The sequence below is a fragment of the Perca fluviatilis genome, chromosome 21, assembly GCF_010015445.1.
Source record: "Perca fluviatilis chromosome 21, GENO_Pfluv_1.0, whole genome shotgun sequence".
Lineage (NCBI taxonomy): Eukaryota > Metazoa > Chordata > Actinopteri > Perciformes > Percidae > Perca > Perca fluviatilis.
In genome coordinates, this window is record NC_053132.1 from 19,961,021 (window position 1) to 19,988,115 (window position 27,095).

The 27,095-nt window shown below is 41.2% G+C and overlaps 2 protein-coding genes and 1 non-coding gene across 3 annotated transcripts; 1 reads left to right on the plus strand and 2 right to left on the minus strand.

The window, feature by feature from the left end:
* Positions 1–10,649: 10,649 nt before the first annotated feature.
* Positions 10,650–14,613, plus strand: LOC120550701 (NADPH oxidase organizer 1-like). The gene is made up of 8 exons (XM_039787388.1): positions 10,650–11,130; positions 11,247–11,327; positions 11,430–11,502; positions 11,843–12,023; positions 12,111–12,313; positions 12,425–12,532; positions 12,898–13,015; positions 13,292–14,613. Exons 1-8 carry the CDS (start codon positions 11,056–11,058, stop codon positions 13,989–13,991), a joined length of 1,539 nt encoding a protein of 512 aa, XP_039643322.1. The 5' UTR covers positions 10,650–11,055; the 3' UTR covers positions 13,992–14,613.
* A 1,670-nt stretch (positions 14,614–16,283) lies between these two features.
* trnai-uau lies at positions 16,284–16,377 on the minus strand. The gene is made up of 2 exons: positions 16,340–16,377; positions 16,284–16,319 (listed from the first exon to the last, which is right to left on the minus strand). It is a non-coding gene; the product is annotated as a tRNA-Ile (tRNA).
* A 4,699-nt stretch (positions 16,378–21,076) lies between these two features.
* Positions 21,077–25,369, minus strand: LOC120550672 (NADPH oxidase organizer 1-like). The gene is made up of 8 exons (XM_039787323.1): positions 25,221–25,369; positions 25,024–25,104; positions 24,852–24,924; positions 24,487–24,667; positions 24,197–24,399; positions 23,978–24,085; positions 23,452–23,569; positions 21,077–23,208 (listed from the first exon to the last, which is right to left on the minus strand). The coding sequence occupies exons 1-8, from the start codon at positions 25,293–25,295 to the stop codon at positions 22,545–22,547; spliced, it is 1,503 nt and encodes a 500-aa protein (XP_039643257.1). The 5' UTR covers positions 25,296–25,369; the 3' UTR covers positions 21,077–22,544.
* Between the last annotated feature and the right edge of the window lie 1,726 nt (positions 25,370–27,095).

A 27,095-nucleotide genomic window follows, 5' to 3' on the forward strand; every position in this document is an offset into this window, starting at 1 on the left:
GGTGCTGCCCCTGGCTGAACATTTGAGTAGCAACAACAACAACACTGGCAGGCACTTTCTACCCTACACTCCCCTCTGCTGCGTTGAAACATTTCATACAGTCTTCTGGTGCTTTAGCATTTATTTCTTACTTTTTTATTAAATTTTATTTCAAGAGACAATTTACAGAAATTCAATCACCGCAGTACATAAACAAATAGGATACAAAACTATATACAAATAATATATGAAAGTAAAAAAGTAATAGTCTAAACAGAGGAAAATAAAGGAAACAAAAAGGGACAGACTTTCAAGAATGTTAAAAATAAAGACAGCAGGAGCACTTAAAGAGATTTGAGTAGATATCAGATAATATAGCTTTCTTATTGGATACCAACTTAAGAGACTCAAAGTACATGTCACATTCAACTTGGAATAGTTTGAAGCACGGTGTTGAACTGGAAAATTTTGCCTTGTGGATATGGAACTTACCTAATAAAATAAAGAGATTTACAATATTACACAACTTTCTATCTTTACATTCAAAATAGGTAATAATATGTTTCCCTTCAAGTGTGATTGTATGTTTTGTTCTAGATACCATATAATCTTCAAAGCTTTTCCAGAATGCAATACAGAATAAACAACCATAAAAAAGATGGGTTAACAACTCTTGTTCTGTTTTACATAAACTACAATAGTTATCAACAGGCTGGTGCTTTAGCATTAGGAGTCGATAGAACAAAAATATGACACAATGGCAGTGTTAACATGCTGATGGTAAGCAGGTATAACGTTTAGCCTGTTGGAATGGTAACATTTTCTAATTAGCAATACACACAAAGTGCAGATGAGGCTGATGGGAAGGTTTGTTTTTCAGTTATTTAGTCATATAGCAAAGTGTTGCACAAATTGAAATCTTGACCTAATGACGCTAGGTGAAAAATCAACGGTTTAGTTTTGTACAATCCATCCTGAGGGGGGCATGCGTGTACAGTATGTAGCAGATTTCACGGCAATGCATACAGTAGTTTGACCCCAAACCACAATTGTGAACCACGTGGTGGCGCTAGAGGATAAGGCTGGGGATCACCCAAAAAATCTTTTTGTACCAAATCTATCCAGTAGATGTTGAGATATTACAGTTTTTTCTCGATTGCTAAGACACAGTTCTTGAAACCCTCACCCATTTTCTCAAAACTGTCAACCCAAAACCAAATTCTCAAACTATATTCGCCAAACACCTGACTGCTGGCCAAATCAAACAATGCTTTCAGATCCTAAACACAGCCAGTCTACAGTCTTTACACTACACAGCATTCATTAGATCACAACTTGTACGGTGAATATATTGTACACTGCAAGTAGTGCAAGTAATACAATACTGAATGTCCGTATATTAGGCACTTGTAGAACAATACAGCAGTCCAACTGCAAAAGGCCAAAGATCAAAGAAAATGATATGAAAAGCACATGACAGTACACTAAACAATCATGTGAAACCGCAAAATCAAAGTCGATGAAAGGTGGATTCTGTCCCAGCCTCATGTCTGTATGCTGGGTCTGGTTAAAGGATCACCTCATTAGGAACGTGTGTGTACAATTATGAGTTGTCGTGTGTAAACGACGACAACTGTGTTGTAGTTGTGTTTAACTTGTGCTGCACGTGTTAACCACTTTGCAACCCAAGTGCAACACGGTGTGAAATGTGTTTTAGCGAGTGAGAATGTGTTTAGAGTTTTGCCAAAGGAGTGATTGATTCGACAAATGGGTTTAGGCCACTGAGCATTTGGTTCAGAGAATGGGCTGTGGGGGTGGGAGTGTTTCAGCAATTCAGAAAAATTGTAAACAGGATAAGTTAAAAGTTTGCCTCCTGGTGGCGCCAGAGGAAAACTCAGGGATCAGCGAAGTCACTATGGAGATATCTGTCTGGACCCATTGGTGGACCAACTGACCGGCAGATCGACGATGCTATCCCTTAAAGCTTTAGTGCGTTAACTTTTTATATATTAATGAATGCCTGTTAGATTCAAGCCATTGCCAAATGAGTTGATACAAAGCTAATTAAGCCTATCAGCTCCACAAAACTCTCTCTGTATTTCTCAGTATGGCTATGTTTAGAATATGATGTCGTCCGGCGACTTTCGTGCGCAGATGCTCGAGTGAAGATAATGACCTCTTCTGAAGAGTCCATCATGTTTTTTTTAATCCTCCGTGTCCTCCTTGGCTACAAGCAACTGCGTTGAGGAGGGATGGGGGCGGGTGCGCGATTACGGAAGGCTTGTATCATGTGGACGCAACAGTGGTGTTGTCATTACTTAGAATTCCTCATGGGGGCGACAGAAAATACGCACTATAGCTTTAAGTCTTGCTGCTTAGCTAGCATGGCTAAAAACACATCTAAAGTTTCTATCTAGCTCTTTGCTTTTGAATTTTCCACAGGCCCATTTCCCTCACATTTCTGTTCCTCTCTGTAAGTTCACATTCAAAGCACCGGATGCACGCGTTTCCACCACACTGCAGAGTTTGTAACTATCCTCGGTCTGGTGTCGGCATTTCAGTCAAAACTGCACACAAACACATACAGCTTGAGACAGTGCCAAAGAAATTAGATACATAATACTTAAGTAAGTGTCTGTTTTACAAAAGTGCTATAAAGAAAGATCAGGAAAAAAAGCAAAGTAAGGAAACAAGAAAAAAAAAGTCAAACAGCAGGCTACTGGCTCTTTAGGCTCGGTTGCCAAAAGGAAGTGTGTGACCTACAGGCCTAATATGCTGGAACATAAACCAGACTGAATGTGGGTTAATTATAATTACATAATTTACTGCAATGACGGTTCCATTGTCTTCTGGGGAATGGGGAGTTTACAAGGACTTGGCTTAACTTCAAGCAGTCGCACCTGAGAACAGGATTATCAAATATGCTAATCACCCCAGCCACACACTGCTCTTCCTGCTGCCGTTCAGACGCAGTATATATGTATATATATGTATACACATATATTTCAATCAGCTCACCTGGTAGAGCGGGCGCCCATAGCAGAAGCTCAGTCCTCAACGCAGCGGCTCAGGGTTTGAGGCTGACCTGCGGCCATTTGCTGCATGTCTTCCCCCCCTCTCTCCCCCCTTTCCTGTCTACAGCTGCCCTGGCTATTAAAGGTTAAAATGCAAAAAAAAAAACATGGTGCATAATAGGTTGACATGTTAGAGTTTTTGGTGATTAGACTTCATCGCAATGTTAAATTATAATGGGTATAGAGGCCGTGGATATATAGGAATATCCCCCCCCCCCCGATGGAGTCTAGACACTGGTGAAGGTGATGAAGGGATAGAGGAAGCATGAAGATCTGGATGGATGTGATATGAAGCGGGGCTTCTGATGGGTGCTGGGAATGATGAGAACTGGAGGTGAACGGGGTGGAGGAGGGTCGCATCGATTTTGCCTGCAATGACAACTGACAGCAGCAAAGAGTAGACAGATTTAAAGTTTGAATGCAACAACGCGATAGCTCACAGAGCTTGTGGCAAAATCTGGTTGGTTTAACTGAAAGTGTAAACGCCCACATTCAGCTGATGACTACGCAGCTAATTAGGTTGGGAGAGAGAGAAATGTGACGCAAAGTAGTCTTCCAGAATTTTTACTATTCTTTTTACATTCAGTTTTTTCATTTGCAATACTGTGTACACAAATTACTTTGTTTTATTTTAGCCCTTTATTTGAACTTGCACTATGTTTGTCTTAGATTCAGATTTTGCCTTTACATGTGTGATTTTCTTTTTAGTTATTCATTGAGCACTGATGGAGGAAGCCTTTTGTTGATGTGCACGTGATAATAAAGGCTCCCCTGAACCCTGAACCTTGATCCTTGGTCGGCGATGTAAGCTGACTTGGCAGCAGTCCAATAATGCAATACAAACATTTTGGTACCATATCAGTGTCAGCAATTCCTGTTAAAACATAAAAGACTTGATGTGGCTTTGGCCCGTGCGCTCTTTGCTTGCTTTCACATTGTACTCAGATTCAGATTACTGTATATTCCATTAGATTGCATGAATGGTATTTTTTTTCTTTAGCACTGGCATATAAGACAACACACCATACACAACAACGCACAACAATTATGTATCTTTAAATCTTAAAGTGACCAAGTGGCAGTAAATGATGAGTGGGTTGTTCTTTCACTGGCATGTACTGTAAGTCCATCAAAACATCTCAGCAATGAATGATACTCAGCAGTATTTAACAATAAACACATGAATGTACATTAAAGTAAGTGATGGTGTTGGTTGCAGAAAATCCTGAAAAAGCAGAGTCCCATGGGGCCTATTTAAACAGGCTCTTTTTGAGAATGGTCACATCTGATGGAACTAAGGATTTCTTGTAATCGGCCATTGGGACTTTCAGTCTCATGGCAGCAACTGAAACGTTGAGTTTGACAACCTGTGTGTCATTGTGTGTGTGTGTGTGTGTGTGTGTGTGTGTGTGTGTGTGTGTGTGTGTGTGTGTGTGTGTGTGTGTGTGTCAGCTAAACGCTTAAAGAGATCAAATCAAGTGTGATACAACAGGAGGAGCATTATCCAAAACCTTCAGGGAATGAGACTGAATTCTAGTTTCTGTAAATTAGAAACTGAAACTTTTCTCCTTACATAACCACAACTGCCACTGAGCTTTTGAACATGTGCCAATCTGTGTGTGGTTGCAGTGTGTGTAGACTATATTCACCAGACCAAATCAATACTTATGGCAAGCAGACAGCCACTTTCTTGCAAGGAGTGTCACTAACAATAGAAGTGAAAGCAACCTCTTGTGATTAGTATCCAGTATTTCCAAAATGCTGGCTGACAGTTTCCTTATGAATAGAAAATACACTGCCAAAAAAATGGCAATGTCTATTGTACATGTACATTTACTCAAGTACTGTACTTTAGTCCAATTTTGAGTTACTTTACTAATAGTATTTCTATTTTCGGCTACTGATTTATTTGATGCCTTTAGTTACTGTACTTTGCATAATCAGATAAGATACGACTTCATTGATGCCTTGGTGAAAGTCAGAAGCTACCTGGCAGTATAGTAAAAATAAGCCCCAACTTTACATACCTGCTGCAACATTAAAGTCATGTATGCATAAATAATTAGAATTCAATAATAATTATAACATACTGTACATTACTCTGAAATGGGCCATGCTGCATATTACTTTTTGTACTTTAAGTATATTTTGATGATATTACTTTTGTACTTCTACTAAGTACCAGTTAAACATCCAGTACTTTTACTATATTATTGTATAGTATTTCCACAATGTTGTATTGCTACTTCTACGTACTGGTAAACGATTGGAGTACTACTTCCACCACTGACTGTCTGTCATCAACTCTCAAACTCTCATAGTCTATTGAAACACTGCTTGGAGTCTGGTATATGGGTTTTGTAGGTCACAAAGTTCAAGAAATTGATTGCAAATTGAAATATTTTACACATTTTATAATATATATTGAACACCCATAACACCGAATGTCTCCTGTGAGTTTTTAGCCATGCTAGCTGCTGCATGGCACTAGGGAGCATGGCACTGTCCATCTGTTGGTCGGTCATTCACCACTTTGGTCCAAACTAAAATATCTTAACAACTATTGAATGGATTGCTATAATATACATAGTATAGAGTTTTGTACAGGCATTCATGGTGCCCTGATGGTAACTTTTGAGGTTCTCATTTCTGGTTCTGAGTGAAATGGTTGGAAAACTATCATATGGATCGCCATGAAATTTGTCACATACACAGTCTTATTCTCCTCAGGATGAATGGAATTTGCACTGACACCATCATAGAGTGAAAATGTGTTAGGTTGTTCATTAAGCAAAAGTGTTAGACCTCGGTAACGGCTCGTAGGAATCAACAAATAAGAGCCAAACCAAACTAAATGCCTAAAAAAGGCAAAATAACACCTGGAAAACATGCAGACGGGTTAGAGCTACTTCTGGTTGGCTTTCATCTGTGGATTGTCAGACCAGATTAAGGTGTTGTCAGTGATGGATGAGTTAGGTGTAGTTATTACGGTTGAGTTTATAATTTGAATTGTTCGCAGTGTCGCACACAAAAGAAAGACCATGAGTAAGAGGTTTTACAACACAAAAAAATGTGCTTGGCAGAATGTGCAAATGTCTAATTAAAGACCTTACATACCAGAAAATAGAAATGATCCAAAATTGAGTTAATAAGTTAAAAAAGCTATATGTATATATATATATATATATATATTGATCAATCATTTACAGTAACTGGGAACAGCATGAGTCATTTCAATGTTGCTTATTATATTATGGGTGACTCATGTTCTCCAGAGGGTTTTTCAGGCACAACAAAAGCAGATACATTTCAACTTGTTGCTCCGCACGTGTGTTTATATACAGTATCTGTGGACTTGATTTCCTGGCACTTGCAATTACAGTCAGGGTTTCTTTCAAAGTTGGACAACTTCCTTCTTTGATAACTTTTCTCAGAAACTGTACACCCTTTTTCGACTGACTCCACCTTCGTCTGTGCTGGACAACCTTCAGCCATGGATTCATCAAATACTTTTTTTTTTTACCGTAAGGGCATTAATTTACAGCTTTCCCGCTATCTTGCAAGTTTAGTGTCAAGTTTACGCCTGCAGCTTCCTTGTAATAAAGTTTTTAATTTATTTTGGGTGTAATCTTTTATGCCTCAATACCATTGTAATCTAATCTCTATACTATCACAGATTGAATAACGATATGAAGTCTAGAATACTACTACTCTCTTCTCTCCAGTATGTGCAAGACCATCAACGTTTGTTTGTTTTTAAAATTTTATTTTCTATGATTCTCCAAAAGTAAACACCGAAAAGTGGTTCAGTACTTAATCTCAGAGTAATTGAAAGCAAATATGAAGTCCATGTCCCACTTATTTCCCCAAAAAGATCCACATTCTAGGTCGGTGTCTTGCAGTGCTTTTACACCCTGAAAAAGTTGGCAATGTTTGCCAAGGGCTGTGTCTGACAACCATAAAAGTGTGCTTCTGGTCACGTCCTCACCGGTTTGTGGTTGACTGAGTTGAGTACAGTACAGTACAGTATTACGTGTCCAAACGTGACTAAACAAACAACACTTGTTACTTCCTTCCTCGTTACAAAAAACTGAAAGACATTTATGATTCCTTCTCCTTGTTTGTAATCAGAGTCATGTTTCAAATAAAATGGACAATGTTAGGACACGTAATCTGTAATATCTGACATCTTTTCACGCTCACGATGAAAAGGAATCTGTCAGGGTAACAATACGTTTTTGTTTTCAGCTAATTAAATTTTGCAAGTTGGTAACACACATATGTATTTCTGTAAATGTCTAGTAGAGATAGAAGGAAATGAAGGCGATGAGCCATGCACCTGGGCAATTTCTCTGACATTTCCATTGTCAGTTTCAAGGCAAGCCAAACAAAGGAGTGATTGTGAAGCAAAATACAACAAGATGATGCTGTGGAAAATCCTAGTGAATTTTTGTTTTTTGTTGAAGACATGAAGGAAGGTCTTTATGAAAAGACAGAGCTATCAATCCCGGGTTATAAAATTGTTGGCAGACAGAAATCCACTGCACGGTAAACTCTGAACTGATTCTCACAAAGAATGTTATTATCAGCCTAGGTTAAGATAACTTCGATGCACACGAACAAGTCTCGTTCAGTCTTTAGTGTCTCAGTGTTGTGTGAGTTCAAACAAGTCTTATTTTGGCAGAATGAATGAATGAATATAGAATGAATTGCAACACATTACACAAAACATTTATGAAGTCTTTAGTCCCAAAAAACGAGACCAACGCATTTTTAAGGTGATAAAATACACGTTTTGGTTTTGTTTTGTTTTTTCAACTATACTTATTATTGTTCCTGATCGAAGTTAATCATGTTTGATTCATTAGTGGTCATTTCTATGCACATATAAAGACTTTTTAAAATCTAGATACTGATTTATTGACACAGTATGGTGTAATTCCCCCATATCTAGTCTGATTTAGATTTCATATATCCATAGCTTATGTGTAAAGAATTGCTTGGAACTGGTAAATCATCTGTTTATCGGTGTTTTAAGCCCCCAACGTCAAATCATCTACTGGATATCTGACTGTGTAATGCTGGTTCTAAACAACCTATCCAACATCCCTGTGCAGCAGTTCATTTACGAAATGCTAAATTATTTGACAAAATTGCCTGCTAGACATGGAGACATCATGACACCCAGACACACAGACACCCAGACACCCAGACACCCAGACATGGAGACATGGAGACATGGAGACATGGAGACATGCGGTACAGCATGTACATATCCACCCACAATTTACCACCGTCAATGAAGCTTTTTGTTTGGTTGCCCGTTTGTCTGCAGGATTTACGGAAAACTCCTGGCCCGATTTCCACTGTTATTGGTGGGAGGGGTGTAGCAAGGATCAAAGAATAACCACATTATGCGGATACACAGATTATGTTTAACTTTTGGCAAATTTGCGAGACAAGGCACGGCCTTGACAGAGCTCGGCGCTCCGAGTGCCCTTCTAGTTACTTTTTTGAATGTGCTATCACAATATGCTTTGTGAGAATGTGTGAGCTAGTAGTTGAGTGATTGTGTCCTTAAACGACTGCGTATTACGTTTGTATTAATGTGTTTTGTGCCCAATACACATTATGTATTGTGTCATCAAAAGATGCCCACGGAATCCAGAGTCATGGTCCTCTTGTTCAGAGTGGGAAACCCCATGTGGCTTTACACACAGGTGTTGACATACATCTCCGCAGGTCGTACACAAAGCTGGACAGACCTGACCTTTTACACCAAAACGCTGTGTGTGTGTGTGTGTGTGTGTGTGTGTGTGTGTGTGTGTGTGTATGCTATAAAATCTTGGCATCACTTCAGACAAGGAGTCCACAACCGCACCCTTCTGATGAGAGGTAGGGATAACCCCCTCTGACTCTGGCCCTCTCATGCAATCCTCACTTTGAAGAAACACCTGCTCCCCCACACAAAAATACACGCACACACACATGCACGCCCTTGCCTATTTGGTCAGTTTCAACACACACACACACACACACACACACACACACACACACACACACACACACACACACACACACACACACACACACACACACACACAGCTATCTGCACTAGTTCCTGATAAGGGATATTGCTGCCAGGTGACAAGTTTTCATTATGGGAGTTGAGGATGCAGGAGATGGTGGGAAGCGATTAAGGACGACAGCAGCTGACGTAATAAATTCTTGAGAAAGTAATAACATGTTTTCTTGCTTTAAGGCGATAGATTTGTTTTTATTGTACCTGGTAGGCCTGCACGATTCGGGGGAAAAATATGAATCACGATTTTTAAGTGTAATGTTTATTGCACACATGAACCATGACAAAACATAAAAAATTGGCAGTACCAAACGTAGATTTTGTTTTTGGCACCTATAGCACATTGCGCGTTACCAATGTATCAATGAATAAAGAAAATAAAGTACATTCTGGCCATTTAGGTACAGTAGGCTACCAAAAATAGTGACATATAAAACATTGAACTAAATATGGCCCTGATACAGGCTCTATCTGAACTCCTTGAACGCCAATTTAAGTACAGTATCAAAAACAGAATGATTTCTTAGCACACTCTTTAACTGCTTGCCTTTCATGTCTTCAACTGTCCTATCAAAATAAAGGCCGAAAAGTGCACACAAAAAAAACGGGTAAATCCAGATTGCGATTTTATAATGATTATTCGTGCAGGCCTAGTACCTGGAGCATCAAAATGAAAAGTTATTAAATGTATTTGCATTGTGAAAAAAATACCCCTACCGTAAAACAGATGACAGAACATTTTGGGAAATATGGTTATATTCTGTCTTGCAAAGAGTTACTACATAAAAAGATCAATACCACCCTCACGTCCGTCTGTCAGGAGACGGTTAGCTAGCTTTAGTAACGTCATACAAACTGGAAACGAGGAAACAGGTAGCCTGGCTCTGTCCAAAAGTTAACACAATCTTTATAATTAACACGTTCTATCTCGTCTGTTTTTTTCTTACCTCAATTGACTTGTAAAAATGGTATATTGTGGTTTTATGAGGGGTTGTGTGCTGGACTTCTCGGCCGGGAGCACGTCAGCCGGCGGAGGCCTCTAGCGCTCCTGCTCAATGGGCCTAATGGTGCGGAAGCAGGGCTGATCATCCGGGTCATTTTATAAGCGGAAGTTGAACTTTTTGGGCATTATGCGCCACTGAGCAACTCTCAGAGTATAGTAAGTACAGGTTTTATTATAAATCCATGGTCAACACACAGACGGTTATTTGAACCCTGCGGCAACGCTACGTTGTAGTGAAAAATTATGAGGCCAAATGCAGCAATAATCTTGCCCACTTAATAAGTCATTGTACATGAAGATGTGACTCTCTTTATAAGTAAACAAGATGTAACCAAACCCTGTTTTTTAACCCAACCCTAACCCTTCATGGCTAGCTAGCTCGCTGTTAACTTAAGGGTTGACACTTGCGCACTGTATGCCAGATTCGTTCTGTGACTCGTTCCATGGGTACCATAGCATTGACCAGGTAATTGGTGACCTTGGGGCAGATATTGGAAACATGTAGCATATTTTCAACTGAAGATGAATAATAAAATTAATAGCAAATCAACACAAAGTAATCTTACATCCAAGGCAACATCATCATCATCATCATCATCTTTTTACAAGGACACCTGCCAGTAATTATTCTTTTCTAAAGAGCTCTATTACATTATCCTACCTGATCTCTGTGAACCTCATTGGTCATAACAGCCAGCTACACCTATCTGACTCAGCCTCTGCATAAGTGGATGGGTGCATCCTTTTCTCCAGCCTTCAGGTGGTTTTTTACTTTGACTCCGCCTCCTTTATGTGAAGCCTATATCTGCCACAGCAGCCACTGTGATCTGGCAGAGCAGCAGAAGCAGTTCAGCCAGAGACTGAAGGTCAATAAAGCAGCTATTCATCCTGAGAGCTGAGGCACAAACAAGAGCACGATGGCCGGTGAACAACGCTTTGTAATCAGTGCCCGCATTATAGGAGCCGTCCACAGGGACACACCAAAACTCAGGGTGAGTTAAGACCTCAGATGTTATGAGTTATGTTCACTTGTTAATAACTTTGCTGTATTTTTGTATGGGGAAGCTCCTGGTCTCTCATCCTTTTATTTTGTTCTCTCTCTCCACAGATGTTCATGATATCTGTGTTATGGTCCGATGAGACTGAAGTGATTACCTACAGGTCCTTCCAGGATTTTAAGAATTTCCATGTAAGTCACAAAAAAGCAAAAAAAAATCCCACTTTGTCTGCTCAGTGTGCTGTTTATTTTGTAGTAATAATAATTAATAAAAATGTCGTTTTTTTCAAACAGCGGCAGCTGAAAAAGAGGTTCCCTGTCATGAACCCTTTCAGGAGAAACGACAGAGTTATCCCCAAATTTAGTGGTAAGATTATTTCAACTGTGTGTTACAAGGTGTATTTAAATGGTCCCATTTAAGAAACGGTGTATTTGCAGCCAGTAATCAGAGGAATAACCAAGTAAAACAGTTTAATATCTCTACAAACATGGATTATTTAGCTTGCTTGTCCTCTGAGGTACAATGTTGAATCCGTAGGGCATCCTTTCACTCTGCATTAGTGTTGTGGATGTCTTATAGTATATGTTTCTTTGTTTTAAGCGTGTGGGCATTTAGAAAAAAATGCTTAATAAACAAAGTTTGTATACTCATCTTCTTCTCAGCTAATGTATTAATCCTGAAAGCTTTTTTCCTCTCCTCTCTCCAGGGCGGGCCAGGCTCAGCAGCCAGCAGAAAGGATCCAAGCGATCCGTCCAACGAATGAAGTTGCTGGAGAGCTACTGCAACAAACTGCTGAAGTGCGAGCCGACTGTGACTCAGAGCTCAGAGGTGGCACAGTTCTTCCTGCCCAAAGACCATGACCTGCAGCCAGACTTCACCAAGAACAGGTTGGTTGTCATGTCAGTGTGTCAGCTCAAATTATGAAGCAAATAGGAGTTCTTGATTATTAAATGTCTGACTTCTCTCTCACACAGTATCATGATCCTGCTGTGTGAGGATCTGCCCGATGGTGAAGGAGGCGGTGATGTGACTCGCCAGCAGGCAGGAAACATCACTCACCCGTTTGTCACCCAGACCTACCGCTGCGTGGCTGCGTACGAGACGAAGGATACCAAGAACCGTCCGTTTAAAGTCGCTGTGGATGAGAAGCTGGATGTGCTGATCAAAGACCCTGCAGGTCAGTGCTTTAGCTTTCATGCAGCTGCTTACTGAAAATCAGCAATAAAAACACAAGCTTCCCCCACACCCATTTCTCTTATGCTGAAAGTATGTTTGATTTCCTCTCCAGGTTGGTGGCTGGTGGAGAACGAGGACAAGTGTTTGGCTTGGTTCCCTGCTCCCTACCTGGAGTTATGGGATGGAGAGGACGATGATAACGCTGGATTCCAGCTTGCAGGTGTGTGTCACTTGTTGTCACAGTTGAATGTTAAGATTAAAAAAAAAAATTCACAAGTTATTGTGCAAGAATGCATGTGTGCATAGAGAATGCGCTTGTCACACAGAAAGAACTCATCTCAAGCTCGATTACACAACTGTACTTTTGTAAGACAGACATTGGTGTGAGCTGTATAATCCATTGTGCCATACTTCATCATATAATGAAGCCTATTGTTACAGTACAAACAATCAACACCAGGGCATGGTCCTAACTGTTTTTATAAAGACAATCTGTGTATTTGTTCTTATTTTACCACGTCTCAAGAAAGAAGATTTTAGCTGTACAGCAGTTCCTAAACCAGTTTTCTACTTTGCGACCCTTAGGTGCCCTGTACTGTGCCGTGAGGAGTTACTCGGCTAAGAAGGATGACGAGGTGTCTGTGCCCATTGGCTCTGTGGTGGAGGTGCTGAGGAAGTCTGACAACGGCTGGTGGCTCATCAGGTACCCCAATCTTATCTGTCTGCACTGCAAACAACAGAGAATAGGAATAAAGAGCACATTAAAAGAGGCCGTGGTATAGCATTCATAAATGCCTTTTCATTGTCTTTTCATGCAAACACATCACAAACGTACCATTGTCTATGTAGAGAGTTAGAAAGGTGCTTTTAAATGTCAAATATTTCATGGCTAAATGTCATGAAGTCTAAACTTAATTTAGGGTGTTACCATAGTTTACAATTGTTGAACAAAGTTGAAATGAATCCCCTTTTCTTTCAGATTCAATGGCAAGGCAGGTTACATCCCCTCCATGAACCTGCAGCCATACAACAACCCACGGGCAGGCCTCTACAGCCTGCAGAGAAAGCTGCACAGCTCCACTCTGAACCTGGCAACCAGCAGGGAGCCTCAGGCTTCTCGTGCACCCAGCGTCAGCGAGGAAATCAGCCCACGGCGGGGTTCTGCAGGTCAGTCCAGAGTAGAGCCCAGTGTGCTCGGGCGTCTCCACAAGGCCCGATCCCTGGACGTCCTCTCTGAGACCCGTTCGCAAACACAGATGGAGACGGACGTCTCGACCTCAGACCGCCGTGAACGCAGCAAGAGCAACACAAGCAGCACAAGCACCGAGACCAGCTTCTCCAGCTTTTCCTCCAGCAGCGACTCATCCTCAAGTTTAAAAGAGGAAGAGCATGAGAGCTGCACAGGCAGTCCTGCAGCCTCACCCCAGCCCGGTGTCAGCGACAGTGAGGGCAGCTTCCCTGATCTCAGCCTCTTGGACCGTCGCAGCTCCAGCACTAGCTCTGTGAGCTCTGGATCTGTCAGCCCCAAAGGCAGTGAGACGGCTTCAAACGCTCCCAGGGTGCCACCCAGACCCAAAACTGAGGAGATCCTGACCCGCTGCACCACCATGACCCGCAAGGCAGCTCTGGCCACCAAGACCCGGCTTCAGATTAAGCCAGAGTCCATCCACACCCGCTAGGGAATCACAAGCCTCTGATTTATAATGTATTCATATAAAATACTTAATCTGTTTGACCCCACAGGGTCTGTCAGTCGAATGGGTTTGAGCAGCATTGTTCATATCTCTATTTCAAATTTTTGTCATACCAAAGATGGTAGAGAAAGCTACCTTGACAAGATAAATGTATGCTGAATACTGTAAGATGATGTTTAAATATGTCCCATTTGATCAAATGGAGCATGGCACCTTAGGGTTGAATATTTCACTGTGTAAGAAAAATAATAATATTAATAATAATGTAGCTTCAGTGAAGCGTTAGAAGGAGCAGGTACAAGAAAATGTATGTGACATTGTCATGGAAAATTATTTTCTCTTGATTTGAAGCCACTTAAAGGTAAATTTATGTGGGTACACCTCGATGAATAGACTGAATGCCAGTGTGAAGACTTTTTGATCGACTTCCAAGTTAGGACATTGAAATCTGTGTAGGGAGAGAATTTTCCTGTCAGAACATGTTCTTAATCATTGATTACCTTACATTTCTTTTTTGTTGCTTATTGCATGAATATGTATATTGCATATATTGTCCGCAGTATGTGCTGCATTATAACCTGTTCACAATGCAGCTTCATTATGTAACTTTAACATAAACATGTCAATAAAATCTCATTTACACGACCAAAGTAACAAGTTGTCCCTGAATATAGACAGAGGGCGTATAACAGTGGGTATGTATTTTGGTAACCATAACTTTTCTGGTATTTCTACCTTCAAATATCTGAATGCACTGTGCTGCACCACAGCTGCAGCCACAGTTTGCTGTTTGGTGATGGCTTTATTCCTATGGGTATGACTGCCCAAAAGTAATTAATAATACACTTTATTTATATTGCGTCTCTTTTAACAAGTTTTTAAGGTGTTGCATTAATGTAAGCAACAAACAGTTAAAACAAAAGTCAAGTACTAGCATCATGAGGTATGAGTCAAACTGCAGATAAAAACAATAAAATCACACCATATGAATACATAAATTTAGTGAAAAATACACTAAACACATACAAATAATCACCCTGTAAAAGTTTAATAAAAAGTATGTTTTCAAAAGAGATTTCAAAGCAAATACAGAGCTAGCTAACCTGGTGAGCTATTCCAAAGCCTGGTGGCCCTGATGAGCTCGGGGTTACGTAAGCGGTTACTAATGTAGGCAGGAGCAGGACCATGAATGAATTTGTAAATTTAAGTTAAAGCTTTAGCACGTGACTTTTTGATATTAATAAACGTTCGTTACATTCAAGCCGTTGCCAAATGAGTTGATAAAAAGCTAATTAAGACTAGCAGCTCCACACAACTCTCTCTGTATTTCTCAGTATGGCTGTGTTCAGAATATGATGTTGCCCACCTTGGTCGTGGACTTTGTGCGCCGATTTCTCCGCTTTGCGGCCAGCTCGCTCCTTTTCATTAGTCGGTGTGGTGTCAAACAGCGTCAACACTCAGCTGACAGTTCATTTGTAGACATTCAAACGTGGACATAACATCAACATAAACTTGGTGAGGAGATATCACAACAAATCTGAGACGCCTCCTTCCTCTTCTCATCTCTTCTCGTCACTCTCTTTGAACTCCACAGCAACCCCTCGAGTCGTACAGAGCAAATAGATCCGCTGATGATCTCCACAGCCCTCCACACTGTTCTCAGCCACCTGGAACACCCATCGTAAGAATGCTCGGCCTTTAATACCACCAGAACGACATCCTAGTGGACAAGCTGGCTGCCCTGGATTTCCCCCCTGCCACCCGTGCCTGGATTAAAGACTTTCTTACAAACTGCCCGCAGACCGTCAAAATCGGAACCCACAGCTTCTCCACACGCACGCTCAGCTCCGGCTCCCCACACGGTTGTGTGCTGAGCCCATTCCTGTATGCCATCTACACCCATGACTGCACACCCACCAACACAATAATCAAATTTGCAGACGATTCCGCCTTGTGGGGGTCATAACCTGACTCTCATCAAAAAACAAACAATGAGGTGGTCATAGATTTCAGGAGGGACAAGGCTGACCCTGTCCCTCCCCACATCAAATGCAAAAACCTCCATGTCACATTCACTGGGTCCTTTTTAGTTTATATTTATTCATATGGCATATCCCAAATATTCTTCATCCTAATCCTTAACTTAAACCCCCAAGAGCACCAACTGTACACCTTTTCTATAAGCTAGGCAGCATCTGCTAGTCTTTGTCGTCAGGGTTTTCTTGTGATCAGTGTTTTTTGAGCTTTTTAATAAACCCCTGCATGGTAAAACTCTTCTGCTCCAGGTGAGGATCGAACTCACAACCTCGGCATCACTCTGCAGGTTACTGTCTTATAAGTACCGCGCGCTGACCGATTGCGCCACTGGAGCCTGTGTACCATGAAGTTCAGTTGCTGGAAAATGACTGAATGGGTGTAGCTGTGGTGGGAGTTTGCTGAGGTCACCTAAAAAAACAAAGATAAAGATGGAATAATATTTCACCACCGAAAAAAGGAGAGGCTGTTTAGGCTGTATACCAGGAATCCATGCACATACTCCACTTTTACCTCACACACACACACACTTGTTTGTATGTAAGCAATAAAGTAAAAAAAATGTTGTTGCCACACATAACATTTCGGACTGAAAAATGTCAAACTTATGTAATACAGGAACAACAGGCACTATATCACTTCTAAAAATAAGTAATAAATAAATAATTTGAGGTAGATGTTGTTGCCTTTAGCACCATTACCTTTAGCACTATACTACCTTTTAAAGTCCCATTCCGTTTGGTTCTGTTTATTTTTTCCTTTTCAGGCCGTGTTTGTATTAGCCTTTGCTTTTCCCACGTCCCCCTGTACCTGTGTAAAGCATCCTTGGGTTTCATGAAATGCGCCATATTAATATAAGTTATTATTACGTTGGCTGTGTTGTGTGTTTTGTAGCGATGCTGCGTTGCTGTGTAGAGAGGAATCTGCCGACACTGTTTCTTGATTATAAAGGTTTATTTACAACAAGGAATTCAGCATCATGTACGAGCCCTGAAGAGCCCGGAGAGCGACCAGTTTCCCAGATTCTCAAAAGTCACTCTGCCTTTTCTTTGTTTGAACATGGTATATATCTATAATATGTGTAACATAGCTGGGGGAGGAAACAATACTTTGACCAATGGCTATCATCCTTTTGGAACCAAGCCAACAAGGGCATCCCTAATTCTTTCCAGATGTTTCCAGAGAAGTGTCCAGCGAATGTAGGCTAAAGTTCATCTGGGTTTCTTTGTTACCCAAAGCTTAAATACAAATCATATAGAATATGCAGATACAATAAGATGCCCATATACCTCAGCTGCTACAACAAACTCTTCATGCTTTGGCTCGTGACACAGTGATAGTGATGCCCGGTTTAGCTCACGATACATCCACAGTAGGTAGCCCTATGCAACACTTGAAATGCAATGATGCATAACTTATTCTTTCATTGTAAATGAATGAAATTTTTTGTCTGAGGAAAACATTCATCGCAACTACATGACCTCCCTGTAATGCTAACACTACTGCTGTTGTCCAAAGCTGCTGCTAGAAGCCACACAAACTGAAAGTTACATGTTGCCACTATAAGCACTAAAATGTAAATGGACTTAGGCGCCTTTCTAGTCTTAACGACAACTCAAAGCTTTTTACACACTACAGGCACCATTCAGACACACTGGTGTGCTGAGGCTGCCATTCAAGGTGTCATAGTTAAATAAAAAGAATTCCTGCACATTCACACCCCGATGGAATAGCATGGGCAGCAATTTGGGTTTGAAGTTTCTGGGTTTTTTGGCCAAGGAGACTTGACATGTGGAGTGCAGGGGCTACGGTTGAAGGAAGCGACCTTCCAATTGGTAGATGACCGCTCTACCACCTGAGCCACAACCGCCAAAAACAATCCCTTTATTTGGAGGCCGGTGCATTAGCTCACTATTGGTCACTAACGAACGCAGGGGAAGCCCAAAACACTGTGACCGACCTGAAGCTGAATCACACGTTCAAATATTTTCTGGTTGTCAGATGTTATCTAATGGTGTTTACATGTTAGCAATCAGCTATCAATGTCAATCAGACCATGACTGCAGGTTTCAGGGCCTTAGGTAATTCTTTGATTGCTCGGTTGTGGCTCGATCTTCCATCTCTCCTTGGGTTTAAATAGATGGAACGTGGATACGGCTCACCATTCAGCTGAGAGTCTTTGTTTGACTTTTGAAATCTCAACCATTCCTCTGACGTCACTGCGTTTCCATCCAACTATTTTGTGAATTCTGCATTTGAGGAATGAGTTTGCGAACCTGCATGACTAAAAGACTGAATCCTGAAATGCTTAAAGGAACACGCCGACTTATTGGGAATTTAGCTTATTTACCGTAACCCCCAAAGTAAGACAAGTCCATACCCTTCTCATCTCCGTGCGTGCTGTAATGCTGTCTGACGGCTCCAGCATTAGCTTAGCCCAGCCCAGATCCTGCAGGTAACTGGTTCCAACTAGCCTGCTGCTCCGAATTCTGACAAAAGTGACAAAATAACGCCAACATGTTCCTGTTGTCCTGATTTTTCTTCTATCCGTAAACAAACCGGGAACTATATTCTCAGACAGGCTTGCTGCGAGCATATCACTCCGCCCAAGTACTATATTCTTCCGCCTGAGAATATAGTTCCCGGTTTGTTTATGGTTAGAAGATGGCTGTGTCTCATGTTACGTTGTTTTTTGTACACGCTGTGACTCTACAAATCACAACATGTAAATAGGAACATGTCGGCGTTATTTTGTCACTTATTTGGAGCAGTAGGATTACTGGAACCATTCACCTGCCTGTTCTGTGATGGGCTGATGCCGCTGGAGACGTCAGACAGCTTTACAGCACGCACGGAGATGAGAAGGGTATGTATCGACTTGTCTAACTCTGGGGGTTACGGTGAATAAGCTAAATTCCCAATAAGTCAGCGTGTTCCTTTAAGGCTTGTATCGTGTGGACGTGCCGACAGTGTTGTTGTCATTACTTAGAATTCCTCATGGGGGAGACAGAAACTATGCACTATAGCTTTAAATACATATTTTTCTCAGATCGGGTTTAAAGCTCTGGAGATTCATTTTGCCCCAGTTTTATATTTTGCCTGCTATTTTGGCGAAGACACAAGTATAATGTGTTGCAATAATGCAGAGGAGACAAAATTATGTCATTTACGGTAATAGTGTCAAGGCATCCTTGAAAAGGAAATTATTTTATTTTTGAAATATTACTAAACTGGACAAAGCTGGATTTTACAATCCCTTTTACTTGTCTGCAAAAAATCATATCTGAGTCAAAAGCACATCCACGTTTATAGTTCAATCAGGAGAGAATGTGTGTGTTTTTTTTGTGTGTGTGTGTGTGTATGTATGTGTGTGTACGTGTGTATGCGTGCGTGTGTGTGTGATGATTAAATAATAAAACTTATCAACATAGCAAAATAGGATCATTGAAGAAATTTTTTTGGCACCGACACCCCATTGTGACGTCATATTTTGAGGGTTAGTGATGCCATGAGCTGGGATGAAGGAGGGGATGAAGGGATGGAGAGCTCCTTGATGAGATGTGGACCAGGAGTTCTGGTAGGCTAACTGGACAATAAAACAGGAAAGAGGAAGCTTAAGCTGAATTTACTGTATTAGTGTAGCTCCCAAGAAATATATGTTTTCTTCTGTATACATGATGTGTATTGTCTTAAAGAGGAAACACACTGATTGTTTATGTCAGGAGGTGTTCATATATTGTTATGGCACAATGCTGTTTTAAAAGCAATTTCTGCGTGGGAAGCATTTTTGAAAATATGTGTGTAATTGTGTGTGAAAAGAAATATTTGGTGTCTGAACCAAGAAGAGGGACAAGCAGAAACAAGACTATATATATATATTTATATATATATATATATATTCTTGTTACATGTTATGTACTCACCCACAACCTCACTCATGCTACACAGATGCCCACAACCATTGCCTATAATAACACCCTAGTACATTCTTCAACATTACTGACCTGCCAAAATGTGTGTGTCATTCCGGTAAATGTATGACACATATGCCCTCCCCACACACGCACACATACACACATGCACACACACAGGCGCGTGCACACACACACACACACACACACACACACAGTTTTGTGGAACTATATTTGTGGGGACCCTTCATTGACATAATGCATTCCCTAGCCTCTTACCCTAACCTTAACCATCACAACTAAATGCCTAACCTTAACCCAATTATATCCCTAATCCTAAAACCAAGTCTCAACCCTCAAACAGCCCTTTAAACTTGTGGGGTCCAGCATTTTGGCCCCACAAAGCTGTCGGGACCCGACAAGTATACTGGTCTCCCAGTTTTTGGACCCAACGAATATAGTTAAACAAGCACACACACACACACACACACACACACACACACACACACACACACACACACACACACACACACACACACACACACACACACACACAGAAAATAGGCTGCATGTGAATGTGTCATGGAATCTGGAGTCCTGATGGAGTCCTGCATGCCCAGGACCTATATGCACTAATGGAAAGAGATGTCAGAGTGAGGGGGCGGCCAGAGTAGTTTGGTGCCTTGCTCGAGGGAACCTTGGCAGTGCCCAGGAGGTAAACTGACACCTCTCCAGCTACCAATCCAAGTTGGCTGTCCAAGACTTGTTAGCAAGTTCCCAAGTCCCTACGGACCGAGCTACATCCACCCCCATTATTTTACCAGAGATAAAAGTGTATGATTCAGACACCAAGTTTTGGCCCCAAAAGTAATAGAAGTAGACACAATGTGGACAGGGGAGAATTCTGTCGTAACCATTATCCCCCCAACATTTCAATTTTGAATTCTGTAATTATTTTGGGAACCCATTTTTCTTTGGGCCCTCTGCATTCAAAACTGTGATTAGTTAGTCCCTAATATGTACAGCTTCTTTTACCAATCACATTTCTAAGTGTCATTTCTGCCACTATTCATTAAACGATGAATCGTTCATTAAACGAACAACAAATACATGACATCTGGTGACTTTGGTGGTAAAAGTTAGATTTTATTGACATGTTCATGTTATCCATGTTATAATACATACTGTACATATACTGAACATGAAGTGGAGAACAATAGACATACTAAATAAGAAACAGAAAATAGAAGGCAATAATTAAATGAGAACATGGAAACTGGAATTCCTTTCTGTCAGGTGACAACTTGTTAACCACGCCCATAATATATTCTATTTGGAAGTCAATCAAAAAACCTTCACTCTGGCATGCAGTCTATTCTTTGACGGGTTCTGTGGCACAGAACCCGTCAAAGAATAGAAATTTATGTATAACCTCTAGCAGCACAGAATCTGTGCTGCTAGAGGTTATACATAAATTTCCATTAGGATAAACTGTGTATGTAGAGTATATAAGATGATAAAATATAACATAGTAAAAAGTAAACACAACTGCTGGGAAAGATAAAGCAAATAAAAGGTGCATAATATTTTAGTGACTTTTCTATTATCAAACAGTAAAGAGAGATACATCAAATACAGTTTAGTTTAAAAATCCACGTAAATTTGCCCTCAAGTGGCTTCAAAGGTAAACAAAGTATCTGTTCTTGTACCCGCTTCTTCTAACGCTTCGCTGAAGCTACATTCTTATTATTATTAATATTATTATTATTATTCTTACACTGAGTGAAATATTCACACCCAATATGCCCTGTTCTATTTGATCAAATGGGACATATGTAAACATCATATTACAGTATTCAGCATACATTTATCTTGTCAAGGTGGCTTTCTCTCCCATCTTTGGTATGACAAAAATTTGGTATAGAGATATGAACAATGCTGCACAAAACCCATTTGACTGACAGACCCTGTGGGGTCAAACAGATTAAGTATGTTACATGAATACATTATAAATCAGAGGCTTGTGATTACCTAGTGTTGAGTTAAATAAAGTTGAAATAATGCTGATTCTTGATAACCATGTATTTTTATGTTTTTTTGTATTAAATTGTATGCTGCAGCTGGGTTAGGAAAATATGATTGAATTTAATGGTTAAGGTTTAAAGTCCATATCATGCTGTTGTAATTCTCACTCTTTGTCTCTGTGAAGAGTAGGTCAAGACAGAGCCCAAAATGACCCCAAGGGGGGCAGAGTCTAGAGCATGTTCTTCCTCACTGGACAGCGAAGAAACCAACGAGATGCGTCCAACATGTCACCATGCCAACGAAGAGCCAATAAGGATGTTTTTTACTCACGAGGGTGAAAAGTAACTGCCCCTGGGGCAAGAGGAATATAGCAGGGAGGCAGACGGGGATTCGGGGCAGATAGATGTGGAACCTTTAGGGTAAAACAACTATTTAAAGGGCCGCTGCAGCGTAATTCATATCTATTTTGTCTTATCATTTTCATTAATAAATCTTTGTGTTAAATCTTCAATTTGACACATGCCTCTTCTTCTTCTTCCGAGATCCAGAAACGTGTTCATTTTCTACACTAGCGGCTGTGGATGGACTCTGGCTGAATCTGAAGCTGGGTCTTGGTGGCCAGAGCTGCCTTGCGGGTCATGGTGGTGCAGCGGGTCAGGATCTCCTCTGTTTTGGGTCTGGGTGGCACCGTGGGAGCGTCTGAGGCCTTCTCACTGCCTTTGGGGCTGACAGATCCAGAGCTCTCAGAGCTAGTGTTGGAGCTGCGGCGGTCCAAGAGGCTGAGATCAGGGAAGCTGCCCTCACTGTCGCTGACACCGGGCTGGGGTAAGGCTGCAGGACTTAAGGAAAAGTCACTGCTGGAGGAGAAGCTGGAGAAGCTGGTCTCGCTGCTTCTGTAGCTTGTGCTGCTTGTGCTGCTTGCACGCCGGTCTGAGGTCGAGACGTCCTTCTCCATCTGTGTTTGCGAACGAGTCTCAGAGAGGACGTCCAGGGATCGGGCCTTGTGGAGACGCCCGAGCACACTGGGCTCTACTCTGGACTGACCTGCAGAACCCCGCCGTGGGCTGATTTCCTCGCTGACGCTGGGTGCACGAGAAGCCTGAGGCTCCCTGCTGGTTGCCAGGTTCAGAGTGGAGCTGTGCAGCTTTCTCTGCAGGCTGTAGAGGCCTGCCCGTGGGTTGTTGTATGGCTGCAGGTTCATGGAGGGGATGTAACCTTCCTTGCCATTGAATCTGAAAGAAAAGGGGATTCATTTCAACTTTGTTCAACAATTGTAAACTATGGTAACACCCTAAATTAGACTTCATGACATTTAGCCATGAAATATATGACATTTAAAAGCACCTTTCTAACTCTCTACATAGACAATGGTACGTTTAAGATGTGTTTGCATGAAAAGACAATTAATGTCTTTTAATGTGCTCTTAATTCCTATTCTCTGTTGTTTGCAGTGCAGACAGATAAGATTGGGGTACCTGATGAGCCACCAGCCGTTGTCAGACTTCCTCAACACCTCCACCACAGAGCCAATGGGCACAGACACCTCGTCATCCTTCTTAGCCGTGTAACTCCTCACGGCACAGTACAGGGCACCTAAGGGTCGCAAAGTACAAAACTGGTTTAGGAACTGCTGTACAGCTAAAATCTTCTTTCTTGAGACGTGGTAAAATAAGAACAAATACACAGATTGTCTTTATAAAAACAGTTAGGACCATGCCCTGGTGTTGATTGTTTGTACTGTAACAATAGGCTTCATTATATGATGAAGTATGGCACAATGGATTATACAGCTCACACCAATGTCTGTCTTACAAAAGTACAGTTGTGTAATCGAGCTTGAGATGAGTTCTTTCTGTGTGACAAGCGCATTCACTATGCACACATGCATTCTTGCACAATAACGTTTGAATTTTACTATCGTGGGATTAATAAATTAATTTAAATTAGAATTTTGTATTTTTTTTAAATCTTAACATCCATCTCTGACAACAAGTAACACACCTGCAAGCTGGAATCCAGCGTTATCATCGTCCTCTCCATCCCATAACTCCAGGTAGGGAGCAGGGAACCAAGCCAAAATCTTGTCCTCGTTCTCCACCAGCCACCAACCTGGAGAGGAAATCAAACATACTTTCAGCATAAGAGAAATGGGTGTGGGGGAAGCTTGTGTTTTTATTGCTGATTTTCAGTAAGCAGCTGCATGAAAGCTAAAGCACTGACCTGCAGGGTCTTTGATCAGCACATCCAGCTTCTCATCCACAGCGACTTTAAACGGACGGTTCTTGGTATCCTTCGTCTCGTACGCAGCCACGCAGCGGTAGGTCTGGGTGACAAACGGGTGAGTGATGTTTCCTGCCTGCTGGCGAGTCACATCTCCGCCTCCTTCACCATCGGGCAGATCCTCACACAGCAGGATCATGATACTGTGTGAGAGAGAAGTCAGACATTTAATAATCAAGAACTCCTATTTGCTTCATAATTTGAGCTGACACACTGACATGACAACCAACCTGTTCTTGGTGAAGTCTGGCTGCAGGTCATGGTCTTTGGGCAGGAAGAACTGTGCCACCTCTGAGCTCTGAGTCACAGTCGGCTCGCACTTCAGCAGTTTGTTGCAGTAGCTCTCCAGCAACTTCATTCGTTGGACGGATCGCTTGGATCCTTTCTGCTGGCTGCTGAGCCTGGCCCGCCCTGGAGAGAGGAGAGGAAAAAAGCTTTCAGGATTAATACATTAGTTGAAGATGAGCATAAGAACTTTATTTCTAAAGCATTTTTCTTAAGTAACTTTAAGGACTCAACATTGTACCTCAGAGGACAAGCAAGCTAAATAAACCGTTTAAATACACCTTGTAACACACAGTTGAAATAATCTTACCTCTAAATTTGGGGATCACTCTGTCATTTCTCTTGAAAGGGTTCATGACAGGGAACCTCTTTTTCAGCTGCCTCTGTTTGGAAAAAAACGACAACAAAAATGTTGTATTTATTATTCGTTCAAAATAAACAGCACACTGAGTATACTAAGTGGGAATTCTTTTTTTACTTACATGTAAATTCTTAAAATCCTGGAAGGACCTGTAGACAATCACTTTAGTCTCATCGGACCATAACACAGATATCATGAACATCTGTGGAGAGAGAGAACAAAATAAAAGGATGAGAGACCAGGAGCTTCCCCATACACAAATACAGCAAAGATATTAACAAGTGAACATAAATCATAACATCTGAGGTCTTAACTCACCCTGAGTTTTGGTGTGTCCCTGTGGACGGCTCCTATAATGCGGGCGCTGATTACAAAGCGTTGTTCACCGGCCATCGTGCTCTTGTTTGTGCCTCAGCTCTCAGGATGAATAGCTGCTTTATTGACCTTCAGTCTCTGGCTGAACTGCTTCTGCTACTATGCCAGATCACAGAGGCTGCTGCTGCAGATATAGGCTTCACATAATGGAGGCGTAGTCAAAGTAAAAAACACCTGAGGGCTGCAAAAAGGATGCACGCATGCCAAACCTGCTGGGGCTTGTCAGACAGGTGTAAATGGATCTTCTGTCACACCCATGAGTATCACAGACATCATGTCGAATTGAAAAGAGCATCTGTCATGAAGCGACTGGTATGTTTCCCTAAGGAAAAGAACAAACAACATCTTATGTAAGCAACAGGCAATTAGTTACACAACATACACTTTAATCACCTGATTGCAATGCATATGTTGTGTTTGTTAATAATTGCATGAGATCTGTTGAAAATATGTTTTTCCCATTTTCCCCATATGACCTACAGTATAGTCAGTAGTTGCGATATTTTTTCGTGAACAATTGCCAATGTATCAGTACATTATAAGGAATAACAGTAAACAGATTTGGTAACACTTTACTTGAAGGTATCGACATAATCGTGACATGACACTGTCATGAACGTGTCATAAACGTTTATGACTTCTGTCATTAAGTGTCATTCGGTTTTCTTGATTATGACAACTTGACATTAATGAAAGTGACATTACCAGAAGTTGTCTTGGTCATGACAAGTTGACATTAAATTAGTTTGGGATGTCTTTGTAATGACAAATTGACATTAACCAGGATGACTTTACCAGAAGATGTCTTTGACATTACATTTCTTTGGAGTGTCCTTATTAAGACAACTTGACTTTAAACAGGATGACATTATGTCAAGTTGTCATGACAAAGACATCCTCTGGTAATGTCATCCTAGTTAATGTCAAGTTGTCATTACAAAGACATCCCAAACAAATTTAATGTCAACTTGTCATAATCAAGACAACCCAAACAATGTCAACTTGTCATGACAAAAACTGAATGACACTTAATGACAAAAGTCATAAACATTTATGACTTGTTTGTATTGTTTATGACACGTTCATGACAGTGTCATGTCATAGTTATGACAGTGTCATGTCAGGATTATGTCGATACCTTCAAGTAAAGCGTTACCACAGTTTATGTCGTTGTATGACACCCCCCGACACACACACACACACACACACACACACACACACACACAAACATAAAGATAATATTCTGCGTCCTGCTGCATCCTGCTGCGTCCTGCTGCGTCCGCCGCATCCACCCATGCTCTGCAGCGCCACGTTACATCCCGCAACGCCCTGCTGTGATGTTCCTATGCACAGAGTAGTCAGGATCCGGTATAGGAGACTGCACTACTCAGTATGACACGATGTGCCCTGCTATGACATGAACTTCCACGATGACCTTCGAAGTCACTGTTTCATTATCTCTAATGTGACTATCATTGCCACTGTTCATCACACCCCCAACCAGCCCGTCACACACCGCCTACCAAGAGTCTGGGTCTGCCGAGGTTTCTTCCTAAAAGGGAGCTTTTGCAACAGCCACTGCTAATGCTTGCTCTTGAGGGAATTACTGTAATTGTTGGGGTTTTGGAATTTATAGAGTGTGGTCTAGACCTACTCTATCTGTAAAGTGTCTCGAGATAACTCTTGTTATGATTTGATACTATAAATAAAATTGAATTGAATTGAATGTATCATGCAAAGAAAAGCAGCTGCAACAATTGCAATGAAGGAGATAAAGTACAGAGAGAAGCATAGATGGAAACAAGTGGTAATTACCGA